Source organism: Triticum urartu, chromosome 5A, assembly GCF_056163025.1.
Source record: "Triticum urartu cultivar PI428250 chromosome 5A, HENAU_Tu73, whole genome shotgun sequence".
NCBI classification, from domain to species: Eukaryota; Viridiplantae; Streptophyta; class Magnoliopsida; order Poales; family Poaceae; genus Triticum; species Triticum urartu.
In genome coordinates this window covers 572,011,628-572,031,849 of record NC_141877.1, presented here as the reverse complement: position 1 = coordinate 572,031,849, position 20,222 = coordinate 572,011,628, and the positions used below count along the sequence as shown (strand labels likewise).

The window sequence follows — 20,222 nt, the reverse complement described above, 5'->3', positions numbered from 1 at the left end:
AACGGCAGTGCCACAAATAAGTTGCACTATCATTATCAACTCTGCATCTTTTGGCTTCAATACTATGAACATGTGTATCACTACTATCAAGATTTAGTAAAAATAGACCACTCATCAAGGGTGCATGACCATAAAAGATATTACTCATATAAATAGAACAACCATTATTCTCCGATTTAAATGAATAATCGTCTCGCATCAAACAAGATCCAGATATAATTTTCATGCTTAACGCTGGCACCAAATAACAATTATTTAGGTCTAAAACTAATCCTGAAGGTAGATGTAGAGGTAGCGTGCCGACGGCGATCACATCGACTTTGGAACCATTTCCCATGTGCATCATCACCTCGTCCTTAGCCAATACTCGCTTAATCCGTAGCCCCTATTTCGAGTTGCAAATGTTAGCAACTGAACCAGTATCAAATACCCAGACACTACTGCGAGCATTAGTAAGGTACACATCAATAACATGTATATCAAATATACCTTTCACTTTGCCATCCTTCTTCTCTGCCAAATACTTGGGGCAGTTCTGCTTCTAGTGACCAGTTCCTTTGTAGTAGAAGCACTCAGTCTCAGGCTTAGGTCCAGACTTGGGTTTCTTCACTTGAACATATGCCTCATAGACGGGCCAGATCTAGCATGCCCGCCTCACCAGCACCTCATGTGCTGCACCTCCGTCATGCCCTAGAGCTCTGCACGCCAGCGACGTCCACGCGCAGCCTCGGGCCTCCCGACGCGTCGAACCAGTGCCCAGACGCACGCCATTGCGACCTGGCCAGCCAGACGCACCCAGGGCAGCCACATGAGCTATCTGACAGCGACCAACATGCCCTGGCCGCCAGCTCATGCCCCGCGTCATGCCCATGCAAAGCACATGTGCCGGGCATCGACCTCGCGACCCACGCCGGCCCAGCGTGAGCTCAACGTCCCGCACTGTTGTTGCCCTAGCGAGTGGGAAAAAAGGCCCCGTCGCTGTCGACGCCACGTGAGCTTTGCCCGATAATGCCCTTCGGTGGCGGCGAGGGAGAAAGGCCACGGAAGGTCTACGAGTGGTGGCGCTAGGGTTTGCTCTCGGGCCGCTCACGGAGCGACATCGAGAACGCGTTATTTTGTCCATGATTTAACCCCACGCGACGGGAATAGTTCAGTTAACTGAATGTTCACTCCAATACAAATTTCGGCATAAATTAAACATCAAAATTAGCACTAATTTTAAGCATGGATTAAACATTGTTTAAGCAGTGCACTGAACAGACACAAAACACTATACATGACCATTAAATAAAATTTCCGCAATATGTTTGCCGGAGCATTTTCCGACAGATCCCTCGATAGGGTACTATGGCTAGGCGGTATACTGAGGGGAAACCATAGAAGATTTACTCGGATTCAGGGCGTCAAAGTGGAGGTATATCCCTGCCTCCTACTCATTTGTATTGATTGGGTAACTATATTGTTATTGTTTATACCCACTAGCCTAGCCCCAACTTATATGGGCAACAGGGGCTAGGTTTACATGATCATACACTTTTAGGGTTACGAAGGAGTCCTCTTGGAAGGCAGCTTGTTTGTCGTGTACTCTCATGTCCTTCGGGTCTTCATTTTCTATGGGCCCATAGGTCGGTACGACTGCCCAGGGCATAAACCGGCCTAGGGGGCCGACCTGTTTGGACTGGCCTTTGGTACGACGAGGCACTCTTGAGCTGTAACATCGTCAATTTTCATAGAAGTTGCGTGTAGGAATAGCAATTCTGAATATTTTATATATTTGGCTTGTTTTGTATTTTGTGAACCTTCAAACTAAATATCGATCCTATTTGAAAATGAATGGACCGTTAGTTTCAAACAGGATGAGTTCTTTTGTATTCTGTTACTACTTGAAGTTACTTGATTTTGGTTAGTCAAAACACGTATTATAACCTGTCAACATGCGGTTGGATGGTTAGAAGAACAGTGACATTCTCAGTCCATCAAGGTTCAAGTCACCGGTGCTCGTATTTTTCTGAATTTATTTCAGGCCTTTCGGTGATGCACGTTCAGTGGGAGAAGATCTTTCTGTCGACTATGAAGACGTCTGTGACGACTTCGTCAATTTTAAAATAATGTCCCGGCTCAGTCTTTCAAAGATGCTCATAGGCGTATGATGTGCGTATGTGCGTTCATAAGGATGAGCTTATGTATGAGCGTCTGCGTCCGTAATGTATACAATGTGTAGAAGAAAATCAGCAAATCGAATCGACTTTCGAAATACGCTGGGATGGCCGCCATGCCTATCAAGCGTCCAGACCACTCCACCAGTGGCTACCTACCCTACCATGCGCAGGCTCCGTGTTGCGATGTTGCAAACCGACGCCGGCGGGCACACGCTCCCGCCCCAAAGTCAGTCACCACAGGCGAACGCACCACGGTAGATCTAGATCCCACGGGCGCACGGCCCCTCCAACCACGGATGCGCGCGCACCGGCCCGGCGACCGTGCGCCGAGACCGCGCCGCGCCGTGCGCAGGCACCACCCGACCGCACGGCGGCGACCCACCACCGCAGGATCCGCGAACGGGCGGCCACGATGGCGTCTCCCCGGCACACCGCCTCCAGAGTTCCAGACTCCTGCCTGGACCCCGCTCCCACGTGCCCCCTCTCCTCTTTTTAAGACCGCGGTCAGGCCGGCCACCGTCCCATCCCATCCCACCACCTTCCTCCTCTGCCCCCGCCCCCGCCCAGCGCGTTCCATTTTGAAGCAGGAAACAGCAGCGCGCACATCTCACTGTCCCTGGTTCGTCGTCCGACGAGGAAGAGGCGAGGGTGATGGAGCGGCGGAGGGCTGCGTGGGCCGCGGTGCTGGTGGCGGTGGCCGCGTGCGCGGCGCTGCCGGCGACGACGACGGCGAACAAGATCAAAGTCAACTGGCTGCCCAACACCAACTACTCCGGCTGGGAGCAGGAGCACGGGCCCTTCTACAAGGGCGACTGGCTCGGTACGTACTCTTTACGCCTTGGAGCTCGAGCTGGAGCCCAGCCGCCGCCAGCAGATCTGGTCGCCGGAGCGCGGCCGCGGAAGGAAATGCGAGGCCTTTCTTTCTTTCTTTCTTTCTCCGCCGCCGTATTACTCTAATCTCCGGCCGGCCGGCTGGCTGACTGACTGACTGACTCGGGGCGTCTTGTGCACATGCAGTGTTCTACTACACGGCGGGGCAGGCGGACGTGGTGGAGGTGAACGAGTCCGGGTACAACCGGTGCGACGCCAGCAACGCCATCTACAACTACAGCAAGGGCCGCAGCTTCGCCTTCGAGCTCAACGAGACCAAGACCTACTACTTCATCTGCAGCTTCGGCTACTGCCCCGGCGGGATGCGGCTGGCCATCAAGTCCCAGAACCTGCCGCCGCCGTCGCCGCCGCCCTCCGCGCAGCACCACCGCTCCGCCGCGCTCGCCGGGCCGCGCGCCGGGGTCGCCCTCTACGCCGCCGTCGCCGTCCTCGCCGCGCTCCTCAGGGCGGTCTAGTTTAGCCGATCCGGTGCTGGTTCTGAGCTCGTTTGTTTGTTGGATTGGTTCGGAGTTTCCCCATTTCTTCATTTCTTTGGTGCGTGTGTGCTAGGAGAGCTGAGTGGTAGTGCCACGGGCGTTCGTTCTTGGTTGATTATTAGCGGTGTGGATTTGCGGAACCAAATGGTTACCGGCGGATTGATTTATCAAGTGTGAAGAGTGCACTGGACTGGAGAGGAGAAACTGTTTCGATGCTACTGATGATTTGTTTAACTTTGTGTTCATCGGTTGCTCTGTGGAGAAGTAGTAGGAGTACTTTTTTTGGATGCTATTTAGGCCTCTATCTTTTTTGGATGCTATTTAGGCCTCTATCTCAAATCCTATGAATAGGAATAGGAAAAGAGATACGCTTTGAGGTCTTTTTTGATTCATAAGATAGGATTATCGTAGGAATAGGAATAGGAATTTTGTAGAAAATGAGATGGCATGTATCTTAAATCCTATGAGTAGGAATAAGAAACGAGATGTCGTTTGGTTGACACCAAAAGAATTTTTTCATTAAAAGTAGGCTCATTTTTATTTTTTTATGAAATGTGAAAGATAGGAACCAATCTTGCGTAGGAATAGGAATCTATTCCTATGAACCAAAGGGCTCTAAAAGAAAAAAATTCTATAAAAATCCTATCCTCTAGAATTTTTATAAAATTCCTCCAAATCAAAGGAGGCCTGATTCACATAATAGAATTTTTTTTTATTGAGTCTAGCCTAATGTTTATTTTCCTATGAAATGTGGAGGATAGGAAGAATTTCTTCATAAGAATATGATTTCATTCCTACAAACTAAAGGACTCTAAAAGAATTTTTTCTATAAAAATACTATCCTATAAAATTCCTACAAAATTTCTCTAAACCAAAGGGCTCTGTAGTGGTTTCGGCACGGCTGGCCCGTACCACCAGCCGGGATTTGCGCGCGTAAACAAAATTGCACATGCCGTGCGAGAAACGCTGCCGCATTTGGATAGGTCGCCGAGGCAGCACCGTGCAGAAAACGCTCGTCGAGTGCCGAAATTTCAACTCTGGACGACCGAACCAGCGCTGGTATGCGGCAATATGTGACTGATTATCATGTGATGGTTAGGATTTAGCTGCTACTGGGACCTATAGTCCAGTAGTCCTATCATGCGCTAACCGCCTGTCTTAAATAAGAAGCTCCCCACAGATCGGCCAGTGACTGGCCGGCAGAAGCCAGGGCACTAGCGGCGGCACGGTGCGAACCAGCCAAGCTAGCGGCAGGAGATCACATGCGTTCGCGTTGGATACCACATGACCCGGTTTCAATGCGGATCGCAGGGGACAGAGGATCCACCAGTTCCACATTTGTTTACGTCGCCACCCGTGCTTGCCCGTCTTCATTTGTGGGCTGGGCAATGGAGCATGGCGGAGCGTCTACGACACGGACTTGCGTTGCTCATTAACTCCTACCTACGGTCTTATATAGGAAATGTGGACAAACCAAGGCACCAGATGGTTAGAGCAACTCCAACAGGCAGACTCAAACGGACGGCGATTTCGTCCACTTTTTGTCCGTTTGAGTCGGCACCTGCGCCCAACGCTGGCCTGTAACCCATTTAGACGGCGTCAAAAAAAATGAACACATGCATATTTAAAAAAAAAGAAACTACATTAATTAAACATTAAAGCCGGCCACGAAGGCCGGTGAGAGTCCACGCGTCCACATTTGCATAAAAAACAACCTAAACTACGAGGAGGCGCGCTGCTCTAGGCGTCGTCGTCGTCCTCGAGGTCCGTGAGGTTGATGAGCGTCGGCGCCGACTCGGCCCAGGCGATCGCCGTGTTCCAGAGCGCTGCCATGTTGGGCTGTGCCGGCGCAGGCAGTGCCAGAGCGGGGGGCTGTGCGGCCGCCTGTGCAGCCACGGCCTGGCGCCTCCTCCTCGAGGTCGCGCTCGAGCATCTCCTCGTACTCGCCTTGCCGGCACTCCTCTGCCAGCCGGCGCTGGCGCCACATCTCGAGGTAGGCCTGCTCCTGCGCCGGCGTCGCCTCCAGCCAGACCGGTGGCGCGGACACCCACTCGCGCACCACTCCATTCCAGGAGAAGCGCGCGATGGGCTCGGGCTCCGGCTGCGGTAGCGGCAACGGCTTGATGGGGGACGGCGGGGCCACCGGCGGCACCATGCTGTCGCCCGTCGCGGAGAGGGCAAGGGCCTGCGCCATTGCCGCCTCGTAGCGGGCCTCCTCTTCTGCCTCCGCCGCCTCCGCTCTCGTCGTTCGTCCTCTTCGCTCTCACGGTAGACGGCCGCAAGGGCCGCCTGGTAGGCGTCCTCCGCTGCCTGGTCCTCCTCGCGGATGACCTGCGGCGTTGGCCTCCGGTCGACCTCGCGCACGCCCCGGCAACTCGCCTCCTCGTGCTCGAAGGCGAACCACCTCGCCCAGTTGGGCGTTGCGTAGGCGGAGTCGAGGCGCTGCTCCGCCGTCAGCAGCGCCCGCCGGCGCCGCACCTCCTCCGCGTGAGCACGAGCCGACCGCGGCACCGCCTGCACTGGGATCCTATCTGGATCCAGATGCCAGTCGTGCGGCAGCGTCACGTCGGGATACGGCAGCGGCTGGCGGTTCTGCCAGTGCCACTCCGCCTGGTGCACTGGCACGCTGACGCGCTGCCTCTGCCGGTGAGGCGCCGGCGGGGGTGGGAGAAACTCGGGGGGGGGGGGGGAAGGGGTGCCGGGGGACTTGCCCTTGGCCTTGCTGCCGTTGGCGCCGGAGAAGAGGCCCATCGTCGTTGTGGCTGCGATGGCTAGGGTTTGTCGACGACAAGGGAGCAAGGGTGGGCAGATGGGGACGGCGAGTTTGGATGAGGACGGCCCCGCCGCACAGTCGGCTTAAAAAAGGACGAACGCCGTCGCTGACACGTGGGCCCGTCGTCATAAATTAATCTAGCCGCGTGGGCAGCGGGTAGTTGGACGGCCGCCATGTGGGGACACGACGGATAGCGAGAAGGCGCGTGAAGCGTCCGTTCGGCGTCCGCGCCGACGCATTTGGTGCGCAAATTTGGGCCGCAAATGCGTCGGCGCGGACGTGATTTGGGTTTGAGTCGGCGCGTTGGGCCACCACTTTTGTCCGCGCCGACCCAAACGGACGCAGGCGGACGAAATGGGTCGGTCCTTTGGAGTTGCTTTTAGTAGGGACACTGGTAGACGTAGCAGAACGAGCTCTATAGAGTGTGTCTTGGCAATACAAGACGAAGGGTGCCATGCAAAAAAAAAAAAAAAACAAGACGAAGGGTGGATGCAGCAGCTATGCACGCCACGCCATAATGAAGAAGATTATTAGTAGCCGTACTACTAATTATGGGGAACACGACGCTCATGGCGCTGCGCAGATTACGGTCATTGGATGCCACCATCATTGGCTTAATGACAAAATCCTTGCTCCAGCTTTAACACGCAGGCTTCCAGTTCATCTGTCACTTGGTTGACAAGCTACGTTTTCATAGTCCGAAAGAAGCTACCAAAACATAGTTTTAGCAGGATAGTTTTGGCAGGGGACGGCACACAAAACATAAATAAGGGACTGGAATATTCGGTGACACAATGAGCACACAAAATTAGAGTAGCTGGAAACTACTGATAAACGTATGGTAAAGAAACACATACAGACCAAGTTCACATCTACTGAATGCAGGTGTCGCATAATACATATAATTCGCATCCTTTTAACACTGCCTAAGAAGTTCAGTTGGCAGAAGAGAACCAAGTTTTCATTTTTGCCCTGAACTATCACAGTCATCAGTAAGTCATCTGAAGAAAACGCAAAGGCAGAACATCCAAGTCAACACGAGAATCATTAACCACGAACAAAAAGTCTGGCTGGTCAATCTGATTTTGGAGGGAAACAGCTCATACTTATATCACGAGGTACACAACGACGGTTTTTCTGTTCCAGATGTTCTCCCATCTATCTTTTACCTTAGGGCAGCAAAACATCCTCAGCCTTCGAGCATTGCCTTGGCTGCATCAATCAGTGCAGGCCTGAAGCTATCAGAGGCCCGGCCAAGGACAGTGTAGCCCTCCTTGTCTTCAATGTCAACATCGGCACCATGTCTGATCAGCAGAAGGGCAACCTAAAATAGCGATTGTAACACAAGAATCAGCGATACAAGTAATCCACATCTATTTACAAAGGATATCAGAGAACAATTGACCAATGCAGATGGAAATTTTTTAAACGAATCAACTCGTGGAGATGTCAGGATTATTCCTTGACTTATGAAACTCAATGGGCTGCTAATGAACTAAGTAGTCTACATAGTTGAACACCAAGTAGGTGAAAATATTAACATCATTGTCCTCAACTTTTAACTAGTAGTACAACTTAAGTGAGCAGTTAAGGTGTACCTACGATGCAGCACATAAAAATATACACAGAAGCTGCAAGCCACCAATCATTTGAAAGAGCATCAATATAACCTATGAATACAATGAGGTGGTGCATCATTATAACACAATAATCAGCAATAGAAGTAACCCACATCCATTTACGAAGGAAATCAGAGGACAATTAATCAATGTACATGGAAATTCTGAAACAAATCAAAACTTGTGGGCATGTCAGGATTATTCAGACTTTCAAACAAACCAACAAGGGTGACCTTTGAACAAATCAACATGGGCCGCTAATGAACTAAGTAGTTTAATTAGTTGAGCTCCAATTCAGTGGAAATACCAACATCATTGTCCTGAACTTTTAACTACAACTTAAGTGAACAGTCAAAGGTGCACCTACCATCCAACACATAAACATATATATAGAAGCTCCAAGCCTCTAACCATTTGAAAGAGCATGAACGTAACCTATGAATACAATGAGGTGGTGCATGAAAGCAAAGGAAATATTACCCCTCTGTCCTCGCATATGACGGCATGCATTAGAGGTGATTGTCCTAGCTTGTCAACTGCATCAATATCTGCGCCTTCTTCAAGCAGGTATTCACACAGCTCAGCATTTCCAGTACTCGCAGCTCTATGCAGGGGTGTGCAGCCAAACTGACAAGATAGTAGTTCAATGTTTTACATGTTTGCCAAATTACTTCAAACACAACTGCACTGATAATGTACAAAGCAGTGGACAAATGTAACAGTTAATACTTTAAGTTAACATAATATTTGTAGATATAGATGGTTGTCTACACCATAGTCAACTTATATGCCCGAATGGCATCCAGAGGACAGCAATTTCTTGCAAAAGTAAATTTCTACAAATTTTTTTTTTAAAAAAATTACACTGTAAACATTTCAGCTTTCTCATACAATTTCATTTGCAGTTTTATATTCATAGATCATATCACAACCCTCCCGGTAAAAATATTTCATTCTCTTCATGGGCTTGAGGTGGTTGTACAACCAGCCATAAGCACTTAAATTACATGGAACCAGATTTGAGAGTCCATCCATGGTATTCCTTCTAGATCATTAGAAGTTTACAAACCTTATCTTTCTTGTTGACATTTGCACGATGAGCTATCAGCGTTTCAGCAATGTTAAGCCTTCCTTTACTAGCAGCATAGTGAAGAGCAGTTCGGCCAGCATCAGTAGTCAAATCAACATTTGCACCTGGCATATATTAAATTTATAACTCTAGTTATGTCTGTTACCAGGAACTCACAGAAAGGTGAAGATTAGACTATTGCGATATCAAATTCATACAGATGAATGGAGCGTAAACTCATTTAAGAACAGCAAGCATAGCATAATGCTTATAACAGAAGACATATCTACAGCAGGGAGGTTTTTTTTTTACAAAAGTAGCAGGATAGCTGATAATTTCATCACAATATACTGCAAATAAAGAACGAACAAGAAAAATGACAAACTGGTGTGGCTTCTTCAACCCCCTCCCCCCCCCCCCCCCCCCCCCCCCCCCCCCGCCCCCAACAAAAAAAACAGAAATGTAGGCACATATGGTCGTCTTACAGAAAGGATTTTCAAACAACATTTGATACCTAGTTAGGCCAATGTGTTATGCAGTGCCACAGACATCAGATAGAGCCACCTTTTTTCAGAAGGATTAAACTTTGCTAGGAAACTTATTCAGAAATGAAGATGTATAACATTCTGCTCCACATCAGTCCTATTCTTGCCATGCATATCAGCTCTATTTTATCTTCCTACATATATAAACTAAAGTGTCATATGATAGAAGAAGTATTGAATAAGAACTAAGAACAGGACATCAGCGATGTGTAGTAAAATTCATGGCAAAGTTTGCCTGAGAGAAAAAAGCAAAGCAGAAATAATGAGTTCTTATCACCACAATACCCTGCTGCAATCATTCTAGCTGTTCAAGTTACGTTGCATCCAAATACTGTATGAAACATGGCAAAGTCAACAGTTCCAAAATTGACGACCCTGTCAAATTCACCTTTATCAGCTGCACAGGAAGTTGAGCATATTCAAACAAAATCATGGAACCATCGGTCATCTAGGATAAATCAGTCAGGCAACGACAAATCGACCAAATTGCCCTATTAAGAACAAACATTTCCAGGAGCAATACCTGCTAATTAAGTGTAAGCTTGCTAATTATCGCACTAGGCAGAAATAACCCGTACAGGCAGTGTCATCAGAAGATATCAACCCATCATCCTACACCAATTTCACCAACTAATTGCAGAAGCTTGCACAAACAGCACAGTTTCACGCAAGTACAACGCCAGGGACTCGTACCGTGACCGAGCAGGATGTCGATGATCTGGGCGTTGCCGCTGCTGGCCACCGAGTGAATCGGCGCCCACCCTTCCTCGTCCTTCCCGTTCACGGCGCTGGCCAAGGCGTCGCCCCCCGCAGCCACAAGCGCGGCGACGGCCTAAAACATCAAACAGCCCCCCAAAGCCAAAAGGGGTCAGAACCCTAAACCCGGAGGGCGAGCAGATTTGGGGGCTAATCGCGCGGGGAAGCGGCGGCGCTTGCCTCGGGGCGGCCGGAGGAGGCGGCGACGTGGACGAGGGAGCGGCCGTCCTCGTTGCGGAGGGAGAGTGCTGCGGCGAGGTCGGCGGGGGCGAGGGAGGCGAAGACGCTGGCGTCCCCGGACTCCGCGGCGAGGAAGAGCTCCTTCTCCGACGGCTTCTCTCCGCCGGCGTCGACCTCCATTGCCGCGGCCATCTGGTGCGCGTGCTGCTCCGGCGAGTAAGCGAAGCTTGCGAATTCTGAGTTGGGTCGTCTCTCTCAGAGGTTCCGCAGTGCCGCTTCGGGTTGTTTGTGTGTGTCAATCTGAGTTCTTACGCCTTCCTCAAGAAAGAAAGTGAAAGCCGGGCCCGTCAAAAAAAAGAAAGAAAGTGAAAGCCGGGACTGGGTCGGGTGGGCTAGGCCCAAGGGGATTCTCGCTGCACAGCTGGCCCAGACGTACAACCGTGTGGGCTGCTGGAACGCATTTCCGGTGTATATGGTCCCTTTTCTGGATTCGGGCTGAAGTAGGTTATTATTATTATTATTATCATTATTACGAGCTAAATGCATGTGTAATTGCTAAAAAAACTAAACGTCCGTGCGTTGCAATGTAATAATAAATAAATAGAAGTACTAACTAACGTTGTTTTCTGTATGAGCATGTCATTAGAGAGCAATGTGTGTGTGATGTCTCACATGTCACAATAAAAATCTGGATTTTCTCTTGATGTCTTGCCATAGAGGGTGACCAACACACACCGTCATGTTCTTCTTTCTCCTAGCCGCGTGTCTCCTACATCCCCGCTTTCAAGCATGAAATATTAGTAAACCCCACAGATACCAAAACCATTAATAAACGTACTAAGCAACCAAACTGGATAAACTTTTAGTGAAGTCATTATTTTAATTCATGTGATGAGATAATTAGTGTATATCAATTTCCATGGGCATATTTGTAGCAAAGTTTAGTAGTTTAGTATGTTTATTAATTGTTTTTCATCTGGATTTTCTCCATGCGTGTTGCACGTGGAAAGAGAAAGAAAATGATAAACCCAAAAGATGTAAATAAATCAAGTGGAAACAGAAAAAAATTAAAAAATGTACAAATCATCATCTAAAATCAGATAGGGTGGCTGCTAGAGGAGATTTAGCTAATTCTTATTTATACGAGTTAAGAAATTCAAAATAATGGGTTTGTTGAAATTGATTTGGGTTGAGCAGGGCATTTTGGAGGCCGAGCACCATGGAGGCCTTGATTTTGAACTTTTTAAAATTTAAGCTTTTTAGTTAAAAAATTCCTACTCCCTCTGTTTCAAAATAGATGACTCAACTTTGTACTAACTTTGTACTAAAGTTAGTATAAAGTTGAGTCATCTATTTTGGAATGAAGGGAGTAAAACATATACACGTATACAAGGATGTGATGTACTCCCTTGGTTCGGAATTACTTGTCACAAAAATGAATGTATCTAGACGTATTTTATTTCTAGATACATCTATTTCCGAGACAAGTAATTCCGAACGAAGGAAGTATATGTGTATGAAGATTCATGACAAAATACAAGCTGCACAAAAAGTTTTATGATGTAATAACCTGAATTACGATATGGAAAATTCATGGAAGCGAGAAGTATGATGTATGTACATTATATCTCTGGAGATATATGTATTTTGTTCAATTTTTTTGAAACGCAGAAGTATGATATTTTCTTAATTAAGGCATCCATGGGGCTCAACCTTCATTTGGCATTTTTTTAAAAACAAGAAAAACTTTCAATCTATTCATTTTCAATCATGGTAGTACAACGAACACTAGAAATAACAAATATTACATCCAGATCTGTAGACCACCAAGCGACGACTACAAGTACTGAAGCGAGCCGAAGGCGCGCCGCCGTCATCGCCCCTCCCTTACCGGAGCCAGACAAAACTTGTTGTAGTAAACAGTTGAGAAGTCGTCGTGCTAAGGCCCTGTAAGACCAGCGCACCAGAACAGTAACCGCCGCCGATGAAGAGTAGCATAGATTGAAAGGATCCAACCTAAACACACGCGAACGTAGATGAACGATGAACAGATATGAGCAGATCCACTAGAGACAAATCCATCGGACACGCATCTCCATAAGCCCACCGACGATTTTAGATGCACAATCGGAATGGGGGCTAGGCAAGGATAACCTTATCCCATCTTCAGGAAGCCATCTGTCTCGCCTTTTCAAACAGGACACAAACCCTAACAAAATTTAAAGAAAAATCTAAAAACGGAGCCCTCCCGCTGGTAAGGGCCGAGATAACCGCACCCCTATGGTCCTAAAGCCACCCGAGACGAGTTGGACCGGCGACAGCGCCGACGGGAGGCGAAGAGACCCTAAGTTTTATTGGGGAGAGGAGCCTGGAGGCGGCGGCTGCAACTTTGGCATTTTCAATTTTGTGCTGCCTTATGAAAGAAGGAGGTGTATATGCAGACCTCAAGCTGTTCAAGTTCAACAACCGTCACGGCTCCTAACAAAAGGCACTTGACACGAATCAATATGTGGTTAGATGGTTAGAAGGACAGTGGTATTTGCAGTACACAAAGGTGCAAATATTGATGCTCGTATTTATTCTAAATTTATTTCAAGATTTTCGATGGTAATATGTTTTTTGGGAGCAGACGCTCAGTGTGCGTGTGTGCATTTATAGAGAGAATGTATGCGCGTATATATAGACGCATTCGTAGAGGAAAGGTATGCGCGTATATATGTAAGCGCTTGCGTTTAAAAAAACAAAACAAAAGGGACTCGACTATTTCCGTCGACTCGCCGGGCCATTGAATCGTCGTCTCGCCTCCGGCGGAGAGGTCACAAGCTACCACGGTAGGGACGGAGACCCCGTCGCATTCTTGTTTCCTCTGCACGCGTTTCCATTATCTGCAGGCGTGCTAGCGGAAGCGACTGCCAGTGGCTGTTCATTGTCAACTGGCCGTTTCCGCAGTTCCATGAGCGCGCGAGAACCTGGAGAAGAGGGACATATGCCGATGCTGGTGCCTGGTGGTCACCATCCATCCTACTGCTATGCCTGCTCTTAGTTTTTTTATGCACAACTATTCCTGCTCAATTCGGGGAATTCTAATTTCTAATAACGCGGTGGGTCTTTTATTAATCTGTGGCAACTACTCATACTGATCTGTGTTTGTTTATCCATCGGATACATGATGCATTTGTCCAAATTCTATTAACATGGCTCGTGGAGCGCTGAAGGGGCGGTTGAACGCAACCAGTTCAGCGAGCCGATCACTGAAAGAGAAAAGAAATGCCATGTGCATTCCAATAAAGGTTTCCACTGACTGAACGTGCAGGCGCACGCTGTAGCTGCACATATCATATCCACACCAGGTCTGAAGGCAGAGAAATGTTGTTTAATCTGGTTGATTCCACGAAGGTAAGGTTGGGGTTGCTGTTGAGATCATTCCCCTTTCTGATACATAAACCTTCTCCGAAGTGAACGAATCAGCTATGCACAGAAGAACACAGCCACAAATGGGTGGTGCCTCTGCTTCCTTCTTCTACCTCTTGTTGTCCCTCCTCTGGGTTCAGGATGCGGCCGCGACTGGTCTTGGCTCCACAAGAAGTGATTTCCCACAGGAGTTCGTCTTTGGAGCTGGAACCTCAGCATACCAAGTAAGCAATCTTATCTTGTTCGGGCTGAGAGTTCTGGCATGCTTAGTTCGTCGTCCGTTTGATCAATTTTGATGTCTGTTTATTTTGCCTGCAGTATGAGGGCGCTGTTGCTGAGGATGGCAGGAGCCCGAGCAGTTGGGACACTTTCACCCACGCAGGTTGGTTGCTACATGTCTCTTTGTGAAATTTGCCTCTGGTTTTCCGGTGCTGCATTTTGGTTTAGCCCGACCATGGATATTCCCAATGAGTAACAAATAGCACCTCGAGCAGTTTGTGATCAGTTTTCCTTATTAATGCGTCGAGTGGATATCTGGGACGAGTGCCCTCTTGGTGGAGCATAACTAAATTCAGAGAAATTATTGGCAATAGCCAAGACCAGAACTTAATGTGGTTGACCAATCACATTTAGGCCAATTTTTTTTGAGGAAATATTTAGGCCAATTTTGACAGCTAGAATTTTTATCTTGCAGGCAAAATGCCAGACAAAAGCACGGGTGATGTTGCTGCAGATGGGTACCACAAATACATGGTAAGAGGGGCCTTGCAAAATCTTGAACGTTTCTCTGCCTTAGTAATTCTGAAAGAAATTTGGCTTATCTGATTTTGCAGGAGGATGTCAAGCGCATGTATGAGACAGGCCTAGAGGCCTATAGGTTTTCCATCTCCTGGTCAAGGCTCATTCCAAGTACAAAAATTATCATGACCTTCATCAGAACAAATTGCTTTAATTAGTTTTCTAATTGATCTCATTGTTTCTGGAAATTTCGGGTTTGTAGATGGACGCGGAGCTGTCAATCCCAAAGGGCTACAATACTACAATAACCTCATTGATGAGCTAGTGAATCATGGCAAGTATTTTTATTAGATCCTTGGGCATATTAAATGTTTAACTGCAATCAATTGTTGGATTCATACTTCATATAATCGATGTTCCTTCTCAACAAATGCATGCAAATAAAAGTTTGAACCCTCTGGTCTCCGTGGTATTTATCCCAGGAATTCAAGTCCACATCACACTTCACCATCTAGATCTCCCCCAGATTCTTGAAGACGAGTATGGTGGATGGTTAAGTCCCAGAATCATGTAAGTGTATATATGATTTCACTACCAAACAGATAACTCTACCACAGTGGCGATTTTATATGCCATTGGCATATGCAGATGACATAATCATTTGTTCTATTCATATTTTCAAATCTGAAAAATGCAGCGAAGATTTCACAGCATATGCAGATGTTTGCTTCGGGGAGTTTGGAGATAGAGTTGCATCTTGGACGACGGTGAATGAGCCAAACATTGGCATATTGGCCTCTTATGATGTTGGTACATTCCCTCCTGGCCGTTGCTCAGATCCATTTGGAGCGACAAAGTGCACCGCCGGGGACTCTACTGTGGAACCATACATAGCAGCTCATAATACCCTTATGGCTCATGCATCGGCTGTCAGTCTGTACAGAAAGAAATATCAAGTGAGTGGATGATCTTGTACTTGAAAAGTTTTGGTGATGCTTAGGCTCATAAAAACTAAGGAACCTTTTGGACGTAGGCCATGCAAAAAGGAGTTGTTGGCATAAGTATCTACTCTTTCTGGAGTTATCCATTGACAAATTCCACTGTGGATTTAGCTGCAACCCGGAGATGCAAAGATTTCTTCTTCGGCTGGTATGATCGATATTGTACCTCAATTTTGTCACTGGAAGCATTTAAATTAACCTGCATAATACGTGCATTGTTGAGATCTTAAGTGCGGTACTTGGCAGGATACTAGATCCATTGGTGTTTGGGGACTACCCAGAAGTAATGAAGAAGATTGTTGGCTCTCGCCTTCCACCCTTCACGGAAGTTCAGTCTGAACTTATCAAGGGTTCTTTAGATTTTATTGGAATAAATCACTACTACTCTCTCTACGTGAATGATCGCCCTCTAGAAACAGGCGTTCGAGACTACAGCGCAGACATGTCAGTTATTTTCAGGGGTAAGTATCTTTGTTGATTAACTGCTCATAGTTATGTACTGTGTGGACGTGCAATTTGATTGGTTTTTTAGAGTTTCTTTTTCTAGGACATTCATTCTTCTTCTAATGGTTAATTAATCAGTTGCGCTCGAAATTGTGTGCAATAGTAGGCTTACTATTCATTTTTGTAGCAACGGTCACACAAGCAAACAAGGAGATTCCTTTTTTCGCGAATACGGCGTATCATTCCATTGATAGAAGAGAGAAAGAGTACATTGTTGGTAGCCCTAAAAGCCGTACACTAGAAGGCGGCATTAGGGCAACCGGTGAGCCAGGGAGAGGGGGTTGCTCAGCCCCAGGGTACAGAAGTCAGGTTACAGGAAGGATCCTATCTAATCCTTGGGCGCCGGTTCTAGCCCAGCATCGAGCCTCGTCCTTGATCGTGGCAAGGAGGTTGCCACTGGAAGGTTGCAGGCCATCGAAGACGATGCTGTTCCGGTGCTTCCAGATGGCCTAGGCTATTATGATGACCAGAAAAAGGCTAGCCAAGCTACTGTGAAACGATGTCTTGCTAATGCTAATTGCTAAGACGGCAAGCAACATTTCCAGATTCACCAATGACGTAAATTGGGTATTTCTCTGAGTGCGGTCTTGAATCATCCCTGGAAACACGTTTAATTAGTGCGTATTATGCGTTTCAAAGCATGTTTTTGCACACCAATGTAACAGAAAAGAGTTGAACGTACTGTTTTAACCAGTGACCCCTTTGTATGCTGCAGGTTCTAGGACAGACCCACCATCTGGTCAGGTAAAAAGAACACCATGTCATCAATGTGTTTTGCAAAGAAGCTACTAATGTTTAGCTAAAAATGCAACTATTCTGGTCATTAAATGTACATCCGTTGAATTATGTTATGTGTTTCTGAACTTCTTCAAGAGATTAGAAAGAAACACCCACTTAAAAACTGGTATCATAAGCTTGATAGTAACTGTCAGAGGTAATCTGTATTGGAGTGCAGGGCCCCCCAACAAGTGTTCCAAGTGATCCCAAAGGGCTGCAACTTCAACTGGAGTACCTGAAAGAAACCTACGGGAGCCTTCCGGTCTATGTCCAAGAGAATGGCAAGCAGAATTCCCAACCAGAAGCATGCCACTGTTGAAGAAGAAAGGTGCATCGTTGCTCTTGCTCATGTAGTCATGTGGTTTTGTTTCAGGTGTGGGATCTGCCGATGACAGCCTAGACGACACCGATAGGGTCGGTTTCCTGGGCAGCTACATGGAAAGCACATTAAACGCGATGAGGTGTGTCGAGATTACATACATACCCCGTTTTTTCATCATTGACTTTCAAAAAGCTCTGCCTGCTTATGCAGAGGCCGGGTGTGTGTTCATTTTTTGAACAGAAAGGCCCCCTCCCCCATTTTATTAAAACGGAGCAAAGCATTGGTGTGTGTTCTTTGTGTTTTATCCACTTAATGCATTATTTTGAATCAATAAAATCCATCTTTTGCCGGGAAAAAAATATCAACAACAACGGAACTTGTAAGTTAAAATTTCCATATTACGGTTCCGGGGACAAAGGGAAAACATTAGTTCCACCATGCATTACAACTGCGTGCGTGATGCTCTGCTTGTTTGTTTGTTGTGCAGGAACGGAGCCGACGTGAGAGGCTACTTTGCCTGGGCATTCATGGACCTGTTCGAGCTCCTGGCCGGGTACCAGTCGAGGTACGGGCTGCACCGCGTCGACTTCGCCGACGAGAGGCGGCCGCGGCAGGCCAGGCTCTCGGCTCGCTGGTACTCCAGCTTCCTCAAGCGCAACGGAACCACTGCACTCGTTTCTACGACGGCGGAGAAGCAGGAGCTGAGGGCCGTGTCCTGAATTGCTAATCTGGAGCAACCGTGCCTGCCTCCCTGCCTGCTGCGGGACTGGGAGAGATGAGGCGCGCGCTTGCCCGTATGCCTGTACAGATTCCGGTCAGAATGTCTGCTTCTTGTGTGAGCTATCGAAGAAAGGAACCCTCGAATTGTATTTTTGCATTTTCCTCCTCGCCGGCGTAACCCGGTCTCCGGTCGCCGGGACAGTTTCTCCTGTAGAAGGTAGCCTGGCGTATGATAGTACTCCCTCCATCCTTTTTAGTCTGCATATTTTTTTGTCTGAAGTCAAAGTATATTTAATTTGACAAACTTATACAAATAAGTACCAACATTCATAAAACCAAATAATATCATTAGATCCATTATGGGATGTAGCTTCATAATATATATATATATATAATGTTGATATAATTTAATACAAATTTGATCAAAACTTGTAAAGTTTGACTCAACATAAATTTTGTATGCAGAGTAAAAAGAAACAGAGGGGTACTAGTATTACCCTCGTAAGTGTACACAAGTCAAAACTCAACTGAAAGGTTGTGAACTGTGAATCTGGGGAGTTCGTCTCATGACTGATTATCGACATTCATCACGAGTTGCTAGACTGGCGGTCGGGGACGATGTAACTGGTAGGGCAACCCGGGTGTCGATAAGAGCAATTTTTATTTGTGAACCATACAGGAAATCGGCATGTCGATCCATTAAGAGAGAAAAGATACATCGTCATAGAAGACGTCACCCAAACAAAAGAGCTTAACGGGTTAAGAGCGTCTCTAACCAACCCCTTCTAATTTAGAGAAGTAAACAACCGAGTATCTTTAACTCTTTATAAGTTAATAAGGATTTAAAGGATGGTCGTTTCTAGCCGATCCCTTATATTAACTCCTTATAAGTTAATAAGGATTTAAAGGGAACAAATGCACACTATTTCATCAATCATTTGAATGATTCAAATTTAACGTACAAAATAAATCAACCATGAACATGCATACAGTTGCACAGATCGAGCAATTCAAATTAAAACATGCATAGAATTCAACCAAAAGGTACCACATCGATCAAGTTTGATCCAAAATCACCATAACATAGCATGTCTTATATGTGGATCGAACTGAACCAAACACATGCAACACGAACTCAAACACCATCATCACCAAAGAAATCATGACCACCTCCAAGGACACCACCATCCTCACGGCCACCACCATAAACATGATCACCCCCACTATCCATACGGCCACCAGCACCATTCCGAAAAGAGACCTCTGTTTGGTTCATGATCGTTCTTCGGCCTTCTTCTCTTTCACAAGCCTCTCCTCCTCGAGTGCAAGCCTATGCTCTCCCGCCTTCAACTTCCTCTCTTCGGGCGCCAACTTCGACCTCCATTTCTCATTATCCAAAGACTCGAGCTCGTTCCACCTTGCCGCTTTCTCTTCTTTGCGTTCGGCCGTCAATGCTTTCTTGGTCTCAACCATGGCCACAAGCTCTTCCTTGTAGGTTCCACTGAAGGCTCCTCTCTTGTTTCCTCTCTTTTGCAATCCTGTTACCATCCGACCTCTTGTTGGGATTCTCATCCTCCTCGTCATCAGCTTCAACGGATATGCTAATCATTGACCTCCTCGGTGTGGTCTAGGAGCTCCTACCCACTTCTCGTTGTTGGTAAGTTCTTTGTAGCAATGGTGCAATATGAAGTCCTTGCCACCGTTCTTCTTCTTGTGTTGCTTTTTTCTCTTAAACACAGTACAGACGCAAGCGCTCATACACTCACCCCTATGAATGCACACACGCACACCCTACCTCTATGAGCACCTTCGAGAGACTGAGCCGGCATATCATCTTGAGATTTATGAAGTCACCGTAGGCACCTTGTCGTCAACGGGAACGTCTCCTCCCACTGAAAGCGCATCGACGGAAATCCTAAAATAAGGCCCATACACCGAGATTTGGACCCCATTCGGTGGCGCATGGTTGACTTGAGCAATACAACTGGACTATCAGTTGCATTGCTCTTGGATGGTACTGCAATGGTGCCTAAGAGAGCCTTGGGTGCGCTTTGATGGGACTTTCACGATGGTGCTATAGTACTCTTCAATCCGACCCCAAAACTCTTCTTTTGATTGAGTTGTGCTAGCCGATGCATCAAACGACACATTCATCGAGCAATATATTCATATTGGCAATAATTGTGTGTCCTCGACCTTGATGGTGCCTTCATGCTTGATTGTGTCTCCATGGGATCATCGACCTCCTCTTCCTCCACTTTGGACTCATAATCCTCCTCGG

The 20,222-nt window shown here is 47.1% G+C and overlaps 3 protein-coding genes across 3 annotated transcripts; 2 read left to right on the top strand and 1 right to left on the bottom strand.

Annotated features, from left to right (window-relative positions):
* Positions 1–2,662: 2,662 nt before the first annotated feature.
* On the top strand, positions 2,663–3,760 carry LOC125505989 (early nodulin-like protein 17). The gene is made up of 2 exons (XM_087521779.1): positions 2,663–2,979; positions 3,177–3,760. Exons 1-2 carry the CDS (start codon positions 2,811–2,813, stop codon positions 3,503–3,505), a joined length of 498 nt encoding a protein of 165 aa, XP_087377905.1. The 5' UTR covers positions 2,663–2,810; the 3' UTR covers positions 3,506–3,760.
* A 3,347-nt stretch (positions 3,761–7,107) lies between these two features.
* Positions 7,108–10,785, bottom strand: LOC125510652 (Ankyrin repeat family protein). Its single transcript, XM_087521778.1, has 5 exons — positions 10,469–10,785; positions 10,226–10,364; positions 8,988–9,112; positions 8,399–8,545; positions 7,108–7,623 (listed from the first exon to the last, which is right to left on the bottom strand). Exons 1-5 carry the CDS (start codon positions 10,658–10,660, stop codon positions 7,489–7,491), a joined length of 738 nt encoding a protein of 245 aa, XP_087377904.1. The 5' UTR covers positions 10,661–10,785; the 3' UTR covers positions 7,108–7,488.
* A 3,085-nt stretch (positions 10,786–13,870) lies between these two features.
* Positions 13,871–18,298, top strand: LOC125528364 (beta-glucosidase 5-like). The gene is made up of 13 exons (XM_048692837.2): positions 13,871–14,103; positions 14,198–14,261; positions 14,574–14,632; positions 14,713–14,788; positions 14,880–14,951; positions 15,100–15,187; positions 15,315–15,573; positions 15,651–15,766; positions 15,865–16,079; positions 16,838–16,866; positions 17,078–17,180; positions 17,273–17,360; positions 17,709–18,298. The coding sequence occupies exons 1-13, from the start codon at positions 13,939–13,941 to the stop codon at positions 17,938–17,940; spliced, it is 1,566 nt and encodes a 521-aa protein (XP_048548794.2). The 5' UTR covers positions 13,871–13,938; the 3' UTR covers positions 17,941–18,298.
* Positions 18,299–20,222: the final 1,924 nt, after the last annotated feature.